Source organism: Lupinus angustifolius, chromosome LG09, assembly GCF_001865875.1.
Source record: "Lupinus angustifolius cultivar Tanjil chromosome LG09, LupAngTanjil_v1.0, whole genome shotgun sequence".
Taxonomy (NCBI): domain Eukaryota; kingdom Viridiplantae; phylum Streptophyta; class Magnoliopsida; order Fabales; family Fabaceae; genus Lupinus; species Lupinus angustifolius.
Window position 1 is genome coordinate 2,189,337 of NC_032017.1, and position 19,005 is coordinate 2,208,341.

Below are 19,005 nucleotides of genomic sequence, written 5' to 3' on the forward strand. Positions count from 1 at the left end.
TTATTTACATATTTTTTAATTAGTTATCACATTCATAAAAAATAAATTAGATGACGTGGATCTCTCTCCACCGTCCATTATTTTCTATTTTCATGTGATGCCACTTTTTTCTTTTTTCTTAATTCATCTTCTATATCTCTTTGTTGTGTTGTTTCTGAAGATTCTCTCTTCCATTCATTCAGTAACATCTCTTTAAATAGATTCTCTATTCAAAACCATATATTGTAACAAAAACAGATTTTCTTTTTATTTCTAAGCGTAATTCATCACACCGTGTTTCTCTCCTCTTTCTTATTTTTCCATCTCTCATTCTAAAACCAAATTCCGATTTTTTTGTGATTTTTTTCCAACACCCAAAAATCTAGAAACAAAAAACAGCAAAAATAATCCATACCCAGAATTTCTCTGTCTGAAATATCTTGTGGGGTTTATCTATTTTGTCTTTTTTCCTTTCATTTTTTTCACCTACACAGTTGAAAATATATAAAGTTGTGTTTTTTATTTTTATTTTGGTGTTTAGGGGTTTGATATTTTGTTTGTGATAAAAGGGTGGGGTTTTTTGTTGTTGAGATTGTATAGCTGAGATTTTTCTGGCTAAGTTCTACTTCCATGGCTGCTCAATTGCAAAAAAGTAATTCCCTCATATTTTCTGTTAACTTGTTTTGTTTTCTGCATACTCATGCATGTTTAGATTCATGTTCTATTCTTTTTGGTATGTTGTTCAATGATTTATAAAAAGAAAGAAAAAATGAGAGATTTTTCATGGTCTGATTTTTTTATTTCTGCTTTTAACAGCTGCTGATGAAATGAATAGGAAGAAGCATCATGGTGATTCTTCAACAGCTGAACTCAACAAATCCAATCTGGTAATTCTCATTTCAACCCCTTTTGTTTTGTTTTTGTTGCATGTGATTTTTAAATATCACTTGAGCTTTGGATTTCTGAAAGTGTTAATTTAAAATTTTCATAAACACTTGATTTCAAATAAACTGTTTTTCATTGGTTATTTATGTACAAATCATGAAAAATCACATTTTTTGTTAATTCACATCTTGATGTGTATGTTCAGGTTCCTATTAAGGGTGCAAGTTCCCCATCTGATGCAAGATCATGTGTATCATCTATAGGAGATGCATCTGGTAGTGTTAAAGAAGGGGATGCGGATCATGAGTACCTTTCGATGGATCAAAGTGTTCCTTATACTGCTGGTAGCTATTATGGATACTACTACCCAGGTTAGCTTCTGCTTCTGGTCAAAGACCATTTCTCCGATGGTTACCTATTCACTTTGAATTGATTGTATATTTATGTTTTCATTTATTACGGTAGAATGGTCACAGGTTATGGTGGTTTCTATGGAGATTCAGATAACCAAGGATATTATGTTGGTGCTGATGCAGTGGATCTTCAGTATCCTGTAAGTCTCCTAAGCCGATTCGTGGTTCATTGGGCCATTGATGTTTTTGTTGAGCCTTTCTATGAGGTTGATTTGTTGCATATCTAGTCAATTTTGGTCATGCATGTAATGCCTATGTAATTTGTATTCTACTTTAATTTTGTAATTTGTCTAATTATGTCTTGGCAACTTGATTTGATTTAAATCTCTCTCTCTTATGGGTGCATTCGGGATTCAAACACGAATCAAGCAAGGAGGAACACTCATGTGGGATTGGATTTTTTGCTTAATTATAACCTGTGTAACTGGTTTCTTTTGTCATATATTATGAAACATTAAAATTATTATTGATTATTTTTTGAAGTACTACTTAAGTGACATCCTTTCTCAAAAACTCTTTCGGTTTCAGGTAAAATTTGGTTTCCTGAAAAAAATAGGATATTACTATGGAAGTCTTTTTGTTTTCTTCATTTTGGTCATGACACTGATCTCCTTAATGTTTTGTCATGTTTAACTACTATCTAAATACATATTTTTTTTTTGGTTTTGTTGCGCTATTTAGGTCATGCAAGCAGATAATGGATCTTATGTCTATCTCATGCCAGGATTTCAGACCGGCTACTCTTCATACTTCCCTCTGAGTCCAACAGGTGTTGATGGACAGTTTGTGTACCCCTTTGGTTCCATAGTTCAACAACCCCTCGATTCACCTGGATATTTTCCAGCTTCTTTATCGTATGGGGATTTTATGCCATCCACATATTTGTGGGATTCGTCTATAACCACACAAGATGGCTCACACAGAAATGGTTATAATGAACTTGCTGGGAAACCAAGTGCTCGTCCTAATTTGTCTTCGCGGAGTCATGCAAATAACTTTCTGTCGAAGTCTGCACCCCCACCTAACTTGAGCAACTCATCGGAAGTAAAGGGTTCCTCGACATTGTTAGATGTCTCGTCAACTCATGTTAAACGTAATCAGCCAAAACAAGTAAACAAGGTAATCATACTTCTCATTCTGACGTGTGATTTATCTAACATCCAACTACTCTATTAAGCTTGTGATGTTTCTCAGGCACCGGTCCTCCATTCAGATACAATGGCAAAGGGCTGCTTACCCGTTACCAAATTCCCTGCATACAATCAAGGAAGGAGTGGATTCCTCTATCCAAACAACTTGCTTAATGTGAAACCACAAACAAAGGGTTGGGTTAGTACTGATAAGTTAAAACTGAGAAGCAAGGTCGATGATCCACTTAATGAGAAGAATCAGGTTCCTAGAGCAGCTAATGAAAAAGGCCCATCAATATCCGGATTTAATACAGCTGGAACCTTGGCCGTCGATGAGAGTGGAACTGGTAGCAGCAAAATCAGGACTGATCAATATAACCTAGCTGATTTTCCAACCAAATATGATCATGCACTTTTTTTCATCATCAAATCATACAGTGAAGATGATATACATAAGAGCATTAAATACAATGTGTGGGCTAGTACTCCTAATGGCAATAAACGACTGGATAGTGCATTTCAGGATGCACACAAGCGGATGGAAGAGGAAGGAAACAAGTGCCCCGTGTTCCTTTTCTTTTCGGTAAGCTTTAGAGTTCAATCTTGATATAATTATTAACAGATAAGAATGATTCCCTTTCACTTTTTCTCATGGTAATTGTTTGAGTTCAGGTCAACGCTAGTGGTCAATTTTGTGGAATAGCTGAGATGATTGGGCGAGTTGATTTCAATAAAAGCATGGACTTCTGGCAACAAGATAAATGGAATGGATATTTCCCTGTCAAATGGCACATTATAAAAGATGTTCCAAATCCTCGGTTACGGCATATAATACTTGAGAATAATGATCACAAGCCTGTCACAAATAGTAGAGATACACAAGAGGTCTGCATTTTTCATGTTTCTGTAAAGCAATTGCTTACCGATTTGTCTGTGATTTCTTCTGTATGCTCACTATTGCTGTCTTGCATGTTTCCACTTTTCAGGTGAGTTTTCCCCATGGTCTTGAAATGCTCAACATTTTTAAGAACTATGTGGCAAGAACATCCATATTAGATGACTTCGAATTTTACGAAAGCCGACAGAAGGTAATGCAGGAGAAGAAAGTAAGACCATCCATGCCCCATACGAGTATACAGGTATTGTCTTACACTGCTACTTTATTCCAAGACCCTTGCCAATTATAGAAAAACATATTTTCACATTTTATTTCTGATATAATTGATATCGGCATCTCCGGATAAGTGAGTGCATGTGATAATAGGACCACATTGGAAGAGTTCTCTTTGGTAGAGCTAGAATTGTTCTGCAATATTTTATAAGTATGAGGTACTATTAACATTTTTTTGTATAATCAAGGGTATTCCCTCACCGGCTCACCCTATGAGTAAGAACTAATCTTTTTCGAGGTGTGTGTTTGTCATTCAAAACAAATGTCGCTCCCAGGAATTTAACCTTTGACCTTTAGCCTAGTAGGATGCATGGAGATCCAGTAAGGTCTTACACCACTAGACCTTCGCCTCGTTCGTATTAAGATTGTAAAGTTGATACTCTTTACAAAATAATTGAGCAAGATTTGGTAAGCCAATAGCTCTTTAGACTTTGGAGCATGTTATGCTATTCTTGACTTTAGTATTTATGATGTGTAATTTATTCTAAGTTCTTTATTTAATCACTATGAAATGCTTTAAATTTATTATGTAATTTTGTTGGCAGCACATAGATGAATTAAGCACTGCACTTGAGTCAGTAGAATTATCAACTACCAAGAACAAGGAGGATCCTAAGTTGATTGAGAAAGTGAAGGACTGAATAAAACTATTAAACACTGCTTTCTGGACTATGAAGTAAAAGTGCTCATCAAATTAACATATTGGAAATTGTAAACAAAATTGTTGGTGATGCTTTAGAAGAAAAAATAAAAAGAATAATATCATTCTGGAAATGAAATGTTGGATGGATTCCAAAATTGTACAAACTACAGATGAAATAGTTTGTCATTTATTTACTTCCTTCACTTTTGTTTTTATTTTGCACATATAAAAATTAAGTTTGGTTCCTTGTTGTTAGTGTATTTTTGTATCCTATTTGTAGTGGGGGAATTTAACATAGTAAATGCGTCATATTTTTGTGAGTATTAATTTAGTATCTAATAAATTTAAGTTATTATTTCGATCCTAAACTTTCAATTGAGTGAAATGGCACATTATCCACATGTGTGGTGTTGTTTTGTACCGGTATTTTTTTTCAAATTAAGACACAAAACAATATTTATATTATTTTCTTCTCTCCTCACTAGTTAGATAAGAAATACTCATTTTACTTCCTAGAGATTTATGAAAGTATTATATTGGTCCTTATTTCATACTATAGCTTAAATCAGATTTCTTCACTTCTAAATCTTCACCCCCAAACTCCTAAAGGTTCACCTCCTTCTATCATTCTTCATCCCAAAAGTTTACTATTACGTTTAATCAGTTTAAATGGTTAAAACAATCGATTGGATTAGATAATTTTATACTAAGCTTGTGATGTTTCTCAGGCACCGGTCCTCCATTCAGATACAATGGCAAAGGGCTGCTTACCCGTTACCAAATTCCCTGCATACAATCAAGGAAGGAGTGGATTCCTCTATCCAAACAACTTGCTTAATGTGAAACCACAAACAAAGGGTTGGGTTAGTACTGATAAGTTAAAACTGAGAAGCAAGGTCGATGATCCACTTAATGAGAAGAATCAGGTTCCTAGAGCAGCTAATGAAAAAGGCCCATCAATATCCGGATTTAATACAGCTGGAACCTTGGCCGTCGATGAGAGTGGAACTGGTAGCAGCAAAATCAGGACTGATCAATATAACCTAGCTGATTTTCCAACCAAATATGATCATGCACTTTTTTTCATCATCAAATCATACAGTGAAGATGATATACATAAGAGCATTAAATACAATGTGTGGGCTAGTACTCCTAATGGCAATAAACGACTGGATAGTGCATTTCAGGATGCACACAAGCGGATGGAAGAGGAAGGAAACAAGTGCCCCGTGTTCCTTTTCTTTTCGGTAAGCTTTAGAGTTCAATCTTGATATAATTATTAACAGATAAGAATGATTCCCTTTCACTTTTTCTCATGGTAATTGTTTGAGTTCAGGTCAACGCTAGTGGTCAATTTTGTGGAATAGCTGAGATGATTGGGCGAGTTGATTTCAATAAAAGCATGGACTTCTGGCAACAAGATAAATGGAATGGATATTTCCCTGTCAAATGGCACATTATAAAAGATGTTCCAAATCCTCGGTTACGGCATATAATACTTGAGAATAATGATCACAAGCCTGTCACAAATAGTAGAGATACACAAGAGGTCTGCATTTTTCATGTTTCTGTAAAGCAATTGCTTACCGATTTGTCTGTGATTTCTTCTGTATGCTCACTATTGCTGTCTTGCATGTTTCCACTTTTCAGGTGAGTTTTCCCCATGGTCTTGAAATGCTCAACATTTTTAAGAACTATGTGGCAAGAACATCCATATTAGATGACTTCGAATTTTACGAAAGCCGACAGAAGGTAATGCAGGAGAAGAAAGTAAGACCATCCATGCCCCATACGAGTATACAGGTATTGTCTTACACTGCTACTTTATTCCAAGACCCTTGCCAATTATAGAAAAACATATTTTCACATTTTATTTCTGATATAATTGATATCGGCATCTCCGGATAAGTGAGTGCATGTGATAATAGGACCACATTGGAAGAGTTCTCTTTGGTAGAGCTAGAATTGTTCTGCAATATTTTATAAGTATGAGGTACTATTAACATTTTTTTGTATAATCAAGGGTATTCCCTCACCGGCTCACCCTATGAGTAAGAACTAATCTTTTTCGAGGTGTGTGTTTGTCATTCAAAACAAATGTCGCTCCCAGGAATTTAACCTTTGACCTTTAGCCTAGTAGGATGCATGGAGATCCAGTAAGGTCTTACACCACTAGACCTTCGCCTCGTTCGTATTAAGATTGTAAAGTTGATACTCTTTACAAAATAATTGAGCAAGATTTGGTAAGCCAATAGCTCTTTAGACTTTGGAGCATGTTATGCTATTCTTGACTTTAGTATTTATGATGTGTAATTTATTCTAAGTTCTTTATTTAATCACTATGAAATGCTTTAAATTTATTATGTAATTTTGTTGGCAGCACATAGATGAATTAAGCACTGCACTTGAGTCAGTAGAATTATCAACTACCAAGAACAAGGAGGATCCTAAGTTGATTGAGAAAGTGAAGGACTGAATAAAACTATTAAACACTGCTTTCTGGACTATGAAGTAAAAGTGCTCATCAAATTAACATATTGGAAATTGTAAACAAAATTGTTGGTGATGCTTTAGAAGAAAAAATAAAAAGAATAATATCATTCTGGAAATGAAATGTTGGATGGATTCCAAAATTGTACAAACTACAGATGAAATAGTTTGTCATTTATTTACTTCCTTCACTTTTGTTTTTATTTTGCACATATAAAAATTAAGTTTGGTTCCTTGTTGTTAGTGTATTTTTGTATCCTATTTGTAGTGGGGGAATTTAACATAGTAAATGCGTCATATTTTTGTGAGTATTAATTTAGTATCTAATAAATTTAAGTTATTATTTCGATCCTAAACTTTCAATTGAGTGAAATGGCACATTATCCACATGTGTGGTGTTGTTTTGTACCGGTATTTTTTTTCAAATTAAGACACAAAACAATATTTATATTATTTTCTTCTCTCCTCACTAGTTAGATAAGAAATACTCATTTTACTTCCTAGAGATTTATGAAAGTATTATATTGGTCCTTATTTCATACTATAGCTTAAATCAGATTTCTTCACTTCTAAATCTTCACCCCCAAACTCCTAAAGGTTCACCTCCTTCTATCATTCTTCATCCCAAAAGTTTACTATTACGTTTAATCAGTTTAAATGGTTAAAACAATCGATTGGATTAGATAATTTTATACATAATTAATAATTATCTATAATATATAATTATATATAAATGTAAAATTTTATATAATTAATAATTATGTATAATTATATTGGACTAACCTCTCTCCATCTTTTTCGGACTAAGGTAAAATAAAATATTAGAATAATGTTGTATATTTTTTATTTTAAGTGAATCATTCGATTTACTATTCAATTTATTGCGGTTTAACTGAGTTTAACACAGTCAAACCGATTTTCCCGGTTCAAGGCGTTTAATCTCTCATCGATTAAGGTTACAAACTAGAGTCATTTTCAAGTTTGGTTAGAGATTGTACTGGTCTGACCACAAGATCGGCCGGGTTCTCACAACTACGGGTGAGCAATGGTGGCACAAAAACCTAGACAGGAGGTCTGAAACGAACAAACGTGTCGATTGGATATTCGAAGTCTCCAGACAAAACTCCAAGCGTCCCCCATGTGTCAAGACAGACAAATAACTATCATCACCTACCCTGATGGACTGGGGGAAACGATTCTTCCCCGGATAATTCTGGGTCATTTTTAGCTCACCCCGTGCGTATATCCTTATCAAGTTACATCGTGGTTACCCGCCTAAGGCGGGTTGGACCCACTGCAGGTGCTATAAATACTTCTGACACATCATTCATATACCTCTGGCCCCGCCATTAATGAGCATTTGACTCGCTTTTAATGCAAGCTGATGTCCCACCTGCCATGCCGCTCACACATTCACCTGCCCCCCTCGATATTTCGACAATTGCAGGCCTGCGAAGAGAGCAAGGACGATCCGGAAAATCTCTAATGTATCTATCATGTAATAACCAATGACCAAACGCTACATCAGCAACTCCAAACTCTATAAATAGAGAGTCCCAGACAGAGAGTATAATTAATTATCATTTCCTCATTTATTGCTGCATTTATTATTATTGATCTAATTTCTTATTATTTACTCTCATTCTCTCTCTAAAAGTTTTTACTGACTTGATCGTCGAAAAACCTTTTGAGCACATCTAATCCTCGTTATAAAATTCATCTGCTTATAAAAACAATGGGTTTGTTTACCTACGAGTTACGACTCACGAGTGTGCCTAGGATAGTTCTTAAGGATAAAAAGATTGTCAGTATATCTTAATGTATTTAATACATCACCTCCCTAGACACACTTATTTAGTTCCCGATGGGGCAATTGTTAGCATTCATAAAAAATAGTAAATTTAGTTTTGATAACGTGACAACCAAAATGGTATAAAAAATATAGCTTAGATTTTTGAAGAAATTCTATTTAAAATTTTGATTATAATACACTAATGTCTATACCTCAATTTTTTTCAACCATCTAAACTAGTAAGGTTATTAAATTATAAATTTTTTTATAGAACCAATGATATTTATTTACTCTTGAAGCATGTGACAGCCACTCCTAAGAAGTATCGCTATCAGAAATCAAATATTTGATAATTTAATCTTTTGAAATATATAATAAAACATTACAGTACTAAATCAACGTCTTATCCTGATCCTTTACTTCTCTAACCATTTCTTAACCAACCACATTTGCCTGATTAGGACAAGATAATAATCATTGCATAGATGTTGGGTCTAAATACGAGTATTGTTAATACCTTATCAATTTTTATATCGGTCAGTCTGGTTGTATAGTAATACAATAGTTAAATCAGTATTTATTAAAAAATACTGATTTAGTTATACATATATCATAAAAAAAATATAATACTTAGTTAATATGAAACTATTATTATTTATAAAACTAAGTTACAATCCACTATTGAGCTCAAGGTTAATCCTTACTGTGTCACTTCCAAAAATATTAAAGCTCCATTCACAAATTGATTTTAACCTATACAATATGATAGGATTTAAATGCATGTCTAGTATAATACTGTAGCAGTAAGGAGACCGATTTACCTGTTTTAGAAACTGATAAATACTACAAATACTTTAATCTAGGTTTTAACAACTACAGGGAGATTTTTTCCAACAAATTCAAAAATTTCACCGATTTTTCCCTTTCTAGTATTACAGAATTTTGAAAGAATCTGCAAAAAATAAATAATATACTACATTATTCATGATTAACTAGCTTTAAGGCAAAATCGGAAAGAAAGGATAATTTAGTGACAAGCAAAACATTCCAATGCCAATGCCATCTTTAATCATCCAATTACAGCCGGAGGTCTTTGTTGATTCAGGCATCACCAGATGGAGGCATTCTATGTCCGCCTCGTCGACCACGAAGAACTCGACCACGAGGAGAAGCTCTTCCACGACCTCTGCCAATGGTGGAAACGACACCAGCCTGTCTCAACTGAGCTCTCTGCCGGGCTCTTTCGGACAAGTTAATGGTTGTTGACATGCTAGGTGATTCCTGCTGCTTTGTATCATCTGTTTCCGCGCTAGTCCCTTGCTTTGGAACAGGCAAATTCGTTTTTGAGGAACTAGTTTCTGCAGCACTACCTGTTAAACTGGTCTCATTTGAAACAAGTGCAGGGTCAGCAACATGCTCACTTTCAACTACTATTGGGTCGGTAACTTCAGCAGTGTCCACAACCATGTCACCCTCATCATTCTTATCATCACTTGAACGTTCAGGAGAATCAATCTCACCAGCTTCTAGAGCATCATCATCAACTCTCGCCGGGGAAGGTTCTGGACTTGCAACAGGCTCTGATAGACCTTCACGGGATTCTTGGTTTTCTGCAATGTTAGATAAATCACTACCACCTTCAAGATCTCCACTGTCTAGAAACATTTTTCCCTCTTCTCTCTCACTACCTGGTGCCAATCTTAACTGTTGGTTGTCTGGCTCGCAGTGATCCCTTTCAGCATCATTGGTCACCACTTTTGTTTCAGCTGGTTGATCTAGATTCTCTTCTAACGTACCGGTCTTGTCACCTTGTGATTCCTCTAGACTAGTATCATCCATGCGCTGTGGATCTTTGGATTCCTCATCCTTCTCTACAGCAATCTCACCATCTTCACTTTGTGCTTCAACCGCTTCATCATTTTGGCCTTGTGGCAATTCACCACCATCAAATGATTCTTCAGCGATTGGATTACTTTCAGTGGATTCTGGAGTTGCAGCAGGTTGTTCTTCAGCACATACTTCTGGAGACTCTGATCCTTTTGACTTCTTCAACACAGGTGCAACTACATCAAAGCTCTTCTCACCAGGTGTGGCTGATTCTTCACGTAATTCAGAAGAGGAGGTAGGAGCAATGCGTTTACGAGCTAATGGTTGAGACGATTGTGCGACACTGCTTTGGGTTTCTGTGTCACCAGAAGGCCCAGGCTTTCCCCCCGGTCCTTCAGTATCGGACATTTCCACGTCGCCTTGTGGCTCATCAGGCTTCACTAGACGAGGCCTCACCAATCTCCTACCTGCTTTACGGGCTTCAACACCAGCTCTGGGTAATGCAAGTCTTCTCTCACTATCTCCTGTCGATTTAGGTGGTAAATTACTTGCTCCCGGGGCCACCGAGGATGTAATGCCAGGGGGTTGAACATTGACAGGAGAACCTGCAATGTGTAGGCATTCCATTAGTATACATACTGAAATATAGAATTAGCTTATGTATAGAACCTTTCTTCGCAACTATTGAAAGTTGTGTTCTTTTTGTATGTAACATCTTTTGTCTACTTTTCTATTTGCATCTAGCAACAATAACTCTGAACATGTGAACTAACTGAGGTATGGTTGACTGAGGTAAAGATGTAATTTCGAGACAGGCACTTAGTAGTAGTCTCTGTTAGCTCTATTTTACATTTTTGGACTTGCATGTGCTGTGTATATAGTCGGCTGGTGTCCATCATATGTGCATATAATGCTGATCAAGACTATGGACAGTAGCTCACCAGCGCAGCATGTCTGTGCCTTCTATTTGATGTATTACATTATGGATGTCTATTTGCTATTTCCAGTTGATTGTTGGATGAATTGCTTGTCACCAAACAAAAAATTGAATACTTAATAGGAATTCGGGATTGAGGACACTCAGAATTGAGGTAAATGTTTCATTATAAATTAGAGAGGAAATAAACACTTCAGAAGGTTTGAACAAATTTGAGCCATCGTAAGGGCTAAACAACTTACTAGAAGGTATAAGAATCAATTGGAAATAATTTTAATATAACTACGGAATGGAAGAAAAGGATCTGAATTCTGAAACCGGGGAGAGGTTAAGGGATAAATAAATTTAAACCAAGCCTAAATTGTGATGATCTTTGGCTTATATAATTAATAGCTCATTGGGTAAACCTAAGGGGACTATATAGGCTAGGGTGCACCATATTAGGCGCTCTTGTTTTTCAACAATCTTGATGTGCACATTATAAATAGGGATAAAAAAAGCACCTGTAGCAGCTGCTGAACTTTCTGGTAATGTTGATGCATCTCCAAGATTTCCATGACTTCCAAGCTCAGAAAACACTGACTGGGCTTCCTTTTCAAAATTTTCAACAGCAGATATATATGGAGCAACAAAGTCATCAACACTGGATCCAGAAAGGAGTTGAGCCGCATTCGTTCCCTAAGAAAAAGATTATATAGAAAATAAATAAAAGCACAATGAGAACAGCTTTACTAAAAAATAAATGACAAACAAAAGGTAAGTGATAAGAACATGATCATAAAAAACACCCTGTAGCATCATCACCTCAGGAAGGTTGCTAAGATCAATCTTAAGCTTTTCAACTTCGTCGGATAACCGTTTCAAAGCCTCTTTGTGTCTCTCGAGATCATTAACAAACTTTGTTTTTTCCTAAAAGAAAATAAATAAATAAATAAATAAAAGGAGTGATGGAAAATATTTAGCAAGCATCTAATAAAGTCAGAGACAGATGAACAATTGAATAATTATCCAGTAGTTGGTATAAACTTAGGATTTCAAAAAGCCACTTCATTGCCAAATTAATTGCACTCGCAATATATGTATATATATTCCATACAAAATGTTTACTAGCTGATCCACTTTTCTCCTCCTAGTTTAATAATACCAACAACAACCATACTTGTAAAAACCGACCCAGTCAACAACAGCCAGTACACTGGATCAACCGAGTTAAGGTCAGACTGTAAAATATATAAATATTGAATAAGGATAAAAATATTAACAAAATTATTCAGTATAAAAACTACATTTGTAGCAAATTACTTGTTTTTTAATTTTGATTTCATATTGGACTAAGATCCCATCTATAGCCCAAAACAAATTTGAAGTTTCATTACAAGGTAAAACTAATAACTGATTATCAGTTTCTAGTTTTAACAGGGTTGGTATCACAAATTGTTTAATATTTAGTATTTGAAAAAGTAAAACAACCCTGGTTTTGACTACTCAAATAGTTGTGCTTATTGAAATGGACTGTTATTTTGTTTGACAGAAAGTTCTTTATAAGGAAATTATCACCGCATCAGTTGCACAAAGCTCCTCAGGAGATACCAAAGCCATATATTTGTCGCAAGTTGGGCATGTAACATATGCTCTAACTTGAGGGGGGTATTGGAAATAGTGAAAGTGATTATCACATCATTGATGTTGCAAATGCTGATTGGACTTAATTTATCATTGGGAATTATGAAAGTTAATGTTCTTTGGAAAATTAGTCATAGGAAAGTAAAATGTGTTTATTCTTGTGTATATATAAATTTCAAAGTGCTGAGTGACACTCATTCAATCAAGCAATTCATAGAACTTCTATCTACATTCTTTCCCAGTATTTTTCTATAATTCGTAAGAACATAATAAAAAACAAGGTAGTAGGCCATGCAGTTGGAAAGGAGTTCTTAACACATGTAACAAGCAATTGAATGGAGGGGGAATACCTGCTCAACATTGTTGTAAGAGTCCTTTATAGCCTTTTCAGTCTTCAGTCGTCTGCTTCGCTCGACGCGATTGTCTTCTTTCTCTTTCTTTAACTCATCTCTCAGTAGCTGCAGATGTTTTTCCAGAATCTAGCATACAGAAATAACAACACAGATGAATACACAAGGGTGATATTACATTTCAGAAAAAATAGAGGTACAATATCTAATGGTTTCAAACGAACCTGTATTCTGGTATCCTTTTCCTCCTTTATTGCTTGTTCACCAGTTGTATCACTTATTGACTTTTTCGCTAATATGAAACATCAACATTTAAAATAAATTACAGCAACAAAGGAGAAAAATAGGTAGTATATCTTGGGGCAAAAAAAAGTGCGGATGGACAATTGAAAAACAAGATATTACCTTGTTTGATTTCATCCAACTGCTTAGCAAGTTGCTGATTCTCTTTCCCTAGCTCTTCCTTTTCCCTTGACAAAATATCCATCCTCTTCTGTAATTATTGAAAAGGAAATAAAAGATGAAAAGAGCGATGTGACTATAAACAAATTAAAATCTGGAATACAGTTATCAGCTGGGAATAATACTATTCATTTTCTGAATAAGAACTTATATGCACCTTAAACTGAGCCAGCAGTTTCCTGTGCTTCTCGGCTTCCAGTTTTAGGTTAGCCTGTTCAATTAAAGATAATAAATCAAATGTTCGTAAAGAAAATAGTTTTCCAAATTGTTAAGGAAGAGGCCTGCACCTCAACTTGCACAATATCGTCAATTCTCTTATCTCTTTCAGTAAGTTCCAATCTACAATTTGATAGGTCTTGCTCTAGACGGGAAACTGAATCCTGCTTCTCTGAGACAATTTTACCAATTTCCTCTATCTGAGTATCCCTATCTCTTAGTTTATCCTGATGACATAATGTGCATTATTAAATAGGAAAATCCAGTATGACAACCAAACAATATTGTATTACTAAAACACCACCTTTAGAAAGTATTATATATGATTTCTTTTGACCAAAGGACAAGCACACAACCGGTATTGAATAGCATCTACACCCTATCTCTTAACTTAATCCAAGTAGTGTATTTTAAGCACATGCAACTTAATTAATGTATCCATAGTTATGAACATGTTAAAAAGCCAAATGCAACTTAATAATTAAAATAATCACACCAGCTTAAGAAAGAATATAACACAATTTGCACACGTGATGAACATAGAGAACTGCAACATGAACATCTAAAGTATTGAATATGTGATAGACGGAATGAGGTTGACAGGTCATACATCATCAAGGGATTAACAGATATCAATGATAAGAAGTAAAGGAACATCGAAGATCAATTGCTAGATGCAAGTTTGGAAAAGAGGCCTGAATATAAATTCATATGATCAAGTATTATAACAGCAACCTGCAAATCTCTAACAAGTTTTTTCACTCGATCATAATCCTCCACATCAACCTTTTTACTCCTTTCGATCAACTGAAGAGAAATCTCAAGAGTTAGAAAAGGAATAAAGATAGAACAAGAAAACAATAAAACATGCTAATGAATTCAATTTTCATCATTCCAAAAATCACTACCTCAGAAACCTTGTCATTAAGATGATCTTTTTCCATTTTTAGTGCTTCTATTTCAATCTTACGACCTTCCAACTCAATTGCTCTTTGCCTCAGAAGTTTCTCAAGATTCTCTGTCTCAGCTCTTGCCTTTTGTGCTAGTTCATGCGATTTCTAATACGAAATCAAGAAAGTAATGATATTAGTGAAAAGGAAACACTATAAAGATGCAACAGATGTTATCAATATATAGACCATATCAATTGGTGATGGCGATAAGTGGAACAAATTGTCAGTAAAGAAGCCCAGGAGAGATAAAAAGAGTACCAAGAAACTACTTTGTATCTAGACCTAAGCATGCAGCAAACTTGATGAATTTAATATATAAAATAAAAAATAGGAATTACATAATAGACATATTCATTACCTGCCACTCCTCAAAATTGTGCTTATTTTCTTCCCTGAGTTGCATATTGCTCTCACGAAGTAAATTCATTTCTCGAACCTAAAAATAATTTTCAAAAAGCAGGCCTTTATTTGATTTGATCATAAAAGCTGTTAAGAAATCCCTAAAATTGAAACATACAAGCTCGTTATGTTTTCATTAACCGTGCCATAGATGATGAGGGAAACTAGATCCTGACCTGGAGCTGCAACACTTTGAACTCTTCTTCAGTGAACAAAAATGATTTTGATTTTGCACGCTCAGCTTCCAGTGATGCATGGGCAGACTCTGCTGCCTTCAGAGCACTCTCAAGCTAGAGAAAGAAAATTCAAGAAAAATGATCCATATCATCGATAATATATAATGGTCAAGAAAAATGATCCATATCATCGATAATATATAATGGTTGACTGTCGGGAAATATCCAATTAAAAACAAAAAATGATAGTTTCTGGAAAAATCACAAGAAACTGAGGACAAATAACAATTTTATTAGTTTTAGGATCAAGCTATTTAGGGATCCTTCCCCAATGGGATAAAATCTCTTGTCTCACAAAAGTGGGCCACTTCTTGTGAAAATGGTAAAACAAAAAAAATTATTTCGTTCAAATATTTAGTAACTCAATATTTTTGACCTAACAGAAGAAATCCTTATATCCAATTGAATTTCAAATGCATGGTGCATACATAATCCACAAAAAAATGGCCTATTGCGAATGCACCTAACATCAATATTGACAGACAATAATATTACTCACAGAAGACTGATGTTCATATGTCTTGTTTCACAAAAGACAAGAATTTACAAATTTTACCTGTGACTGTAATCGCAGCTTTTCCTGTTTTAACAATGAAACTTCTGTTTCTGCCTGTGAAAGTAGAAAAAATATAAGGATGAGATAAAAATAGAAATGCAAAAAAGGGAATAAAAGAGCAAGACAAAGGTATATACAATTTCTTTTGAACGTCGAAGATAATTAATCACATTCTGAAGACTGGCATCACCAAGTAAATCAGCACTACTACTTCTGGATGAAACACCAGCATAGTTACGCTCCTTCTCAGCCCACCGAATGTGCAAAGCTTCAAGTTGGCTATGCAGTATTTTATTCTGAAGAATGTTGATGATATCATTCGTGCAAATAAATTAATATAAAATAGTATGTAATAATAACTAGAAAATCAAAGCAAAGAGGGATGCCTTAGTGATTGTATATTATTCACCCTTCACATATTCAACCAGTGTTGGACTTCAGTACTTTAAAACCCATTTCCAGTCGCAATCAAATTACAAATATAAATATGTGAGCATTACGGAAGCAATCACATAACATAAAGATATCATAATTGCTTGTTATCTTAAAAATGTGAGGCAATGATATAGTTTCCTAGTGTAAGTTTCTTTGGTACTGAAGCACATCAAGAAAATTTGAAGTCATGAAAAGATATTATTGGGTACCTGTTCATTGATTTCATCGTATTTCTTTTCAGCATCACTCCTAGACTTCTCCAGTCCTACCTTCTCCTCTTCCCACTTGGCCTTTAGTTCACTCTGTCAAAACAAATACACACATGACATAAATTATAACTTCCAATTGAAATTTTAATTGATTGTTATTTACTACATGAAAAGAAAAGCAACTGATAGCAAACGATGCATCATAACAAAACAATTGGAACAAATCGAACAAAAATATAAAAGGAAAATCAGAGGTAAAAGAACAAGTACTTAAGGTGGAGAAAAAATGATTAGTGAACCAGTAAACCAGCACATAAATAAATGCCATTTCCCTCATATGGATGTATAGATGTATCATCTAATTTTGATATACTCTTCAGTTGATGCACCTCTAGTGGTACTTTAAATTACACAATAAAATTTGATCTACTCTTCCTCAATGTATCTTTTGTTGATGATCATATGTGTCCAAAACCAGAAGTAGCAAATACTCAAACAATTCATACAGAGAAATCATTAGGACTTGAGAACTAACTTTCTTAATAAGGCACTCAAACAAATACCAGAGAAATTTTTCAATAACAAATATACAGGAATAACAACCAAGCCTTAGTCTAGGTGGGGTCAGAAAATAACAAATATACAGGAAGAAACAATAAACTCTATCCATACTAAAGTATTGAAATAAAACCATTTGTAAAACAAAGTAGCGAAATAGGGAATCTTACATTTTCAATTTTCTGAGCATCAGCTAACTTACGTAATTCAGATGCCTCCTCCTGCAGTAAGGCTCGAGCTTCAGATGTTTTTGTCAACTCCTGAATTGTTTCAGACTGTAGAATAACCTGAGCAATAATAAATATCTTCTAACATTAAAAACAACAAAATAGGAAGCTAATTTAGCAAAGAGAAAGCCATATCTCCAATAGTTGGTAAATATGATTATAAATATCTAAAGAACAGAATTATAAAATGTATTAGATAACAGAACAAATTTGTTGCCACACAAAGCAGAAAAACAATCAGAGGAGAACCTGTACTTAAAACCAATAAAAACAAAAAAGTAAAAACAAGAAGAAAAAAGACAGATTCAGAGAAAATAGTTATGAGGGAGTCATTGGTCAGTTTTCTGTTTTTATTTACAGGTGATATATTTTCATCTATAATTACATATACAAATATGCCACAAATAATTACATATACAAATATTTTCATCTATAATTACAATTACTACGGTTACCACAAAACTTGCACTTTCATAAGCACACATTAATACATTATGCAGAAAACACATCTTCCTATTCTCTTCCCTTTTTCTCTCATGTCAAATAAGACAATTATAATTCTCTTTCTCCCCTCTCTCTCTAACTTCTGTTTTTCTTCTCTTCAGGACTCCAACCAAACAAAGCATCAGTGACGGCCAATGAACAAATTTGTACAAAAACAATTAACACTGCTAGTTCTGACTATCCAATATCCAGCTGCCTTGAAATGAAAATTTAAGATCACATATTGAAAGGAACATCAGCATAACTATTTCCAGCCACTTCCATCAAAATATAAAAAATTAGTTTCAATTAGATTTAAAAAATAAATCAGATAACCAAGCAAACTCAGCTACTAATACAACATCCATGCAACAATGGAAGCAGACAAATAATTTCTACTATATAATCAACCAGGTTTTAACCTGTCTTTCGTAATTTGTTTGAGCTGCACGCCATCTCTGATGTTCCTTGTCCAGGTGCTCTTTTAAAGCAGAGATCTGAATTTCCATAGCCGAAATTTGAGAACTGCATACAGGAAAAATGTAATGGGTATGTAAAATGCCCAACTAGCACTAAATCTATCACTGCAGTCATAAAATATAACTTACGATTTGGATAAAATTTCTTCTTTCAGATTTGTAATTTCAGCCAAAGCAGATGCCAGAGCCTCTTCCTTTCCCGCAGTTGCAGAAGCCACTGCTTCAGATTTTAAACTAGATTCACTTTCAAGCTCTGAAACCTTCTCTTTAAGTGAATGAAGTTCAGCTTCTAGTGCTTTCTTTACAATGTCAGACTACATGTATTAAAGAGAGAGATACATAATACATTAATACAATAGAATATGCCTTGGAAAATAGCTTTCAAGATTCAACCATGCTAGAATACCTCCGTCTTAAAGTTCTCGTGTGCAACTTCGATCTGTTTCAGTGCATCTTCATTCACCTCAGCAATGCCTTTATACTTCAAAGTAAAATGAAAACAGGCATTTAGTTTGAAGTACTAATCAAACAATTTGTGTGAAAGAATAAAAT

At 34.5% G+C, this 19,005-nt stretch overlaps 3 protein-coding genes across 4 annotated transcripts in view; 2 read left to right on the top strand and 1 right to left on the bottom strand.

Annotated features, from left to right (window-relative positions):
* On the top strand, positions 610-4,415 carry LOC109356819 (YTH domain-containing family protein 1-like). Its single transcript, XM_019600371.1, has 9 exons — positions 610-631; positions 796-866; positions 1,070-1,235; positions 1,341-1,417; positions 1,959-2,396; positions 2,472-2,990; positions 3,080-3,292; positions 3,394-3,546; positions 4,124-4,415. The coding sequence occupies exons 1-9, from the start codon at positions 610-612 to the stop codon at positions 4,217-4,219; spliced, it is 1,755 nt and encodes a 584-aa protein (XP_019455916.1). The 3' UTR covers positions 4,220-4,415.
* On the top strand, positions 4,941-6,944 carry LOC109356820 (YTH domain-containing family protein 2-like). Its single transcript, XM_019600372.1, has 4 exons — positions 4,941-5,468; positions 5,558-5,770; positions 5,872-6,024; positions 6,602-6,944. Exons 1-4 carry the CDS (start codon positions 4,974-4,976, stop codon positions 6,695-6,697), a joined length of 957 nt encoding a protein of 318 aa, XP_019455917.1. The 5' UTR covers positions 4,941-4,973; the 3' UTR covers positions 6,698-6,944.
* Positions 9,405-19,005, bottom strand: part of LOC109356540 (nuclear-pore anchor-like) — a 35,738-nt gene continuing 26,137 nt past the window's right edge. The window contains exons 30-48 of one of the 2 annotated variants that reach the window (XM_019599906.1): positions 18,860-18,934; positions 18,583-18,767; positions 18,397-18,499; positions 17,435-17,551; positions 16,707-16,799; positions 16,200-16,358; positions 16,063-16,116; positions 15,447-15,560; positions 15,230-15,307; positions 14,827-14,976; positions 14,654-14,725; positions 13,990-14,145; positions 13,860-13,913; positions 13,646-13,733; positions 13,465-13,535; positions 13,241-13,369; positions 12,072-12,176; positions 11,771-11,945; positions 9,405-10,935 (exon numbers count right to left, since the gene is read on the bottom strand). In XM_019599906.1, the coding sequence (XP_019455451.1) occupies positions 9,605-10,935; positions 11,771-11,945; positions 12,072-12,176; positions 13,241-13,369; positions 13,465-13,535; positions 13,646-13,733; positions 13,860-13,913; positions 13,990-14,145; positions 14,654-14,725; positions 14,827-14,976; positions 15,230-15,307; positions 15,447-15,560; positions 16,063-16,116; positions 16,200-16,358; positions 16,707-16,799; positions 17,435-17,551; positions 18,397-18,499; positions 18,583-18,767; positions 18,860-18,934 (3,309 nt within the window). In that variant the 3' untranslated portion in view covers positions 9,405-9,604. The remainder of the gene's footprint in view (positions 10,936-11,770; positions 11,946-12,071; positions 12,177-13,240; positions 13,370-13,464; positions 13,536-13,645; positions 13,734-13,859; positions 13,914-13,989; positions 14,146-14,653; positions 14,726-14,826; positions 14,977-15,229; positions 15,308-15,446; positions 15,561-16,062; positions 16,117-16,199; positions 16,359-16,706; positions 16,800-17,434; positions 17,552-18,396; positions 18,500-18,582; positions 18,768-18,859; positions 18,935-19,005) is intronic. The other variant, XM_019599908.1, reaches the window with a different exon arrangement.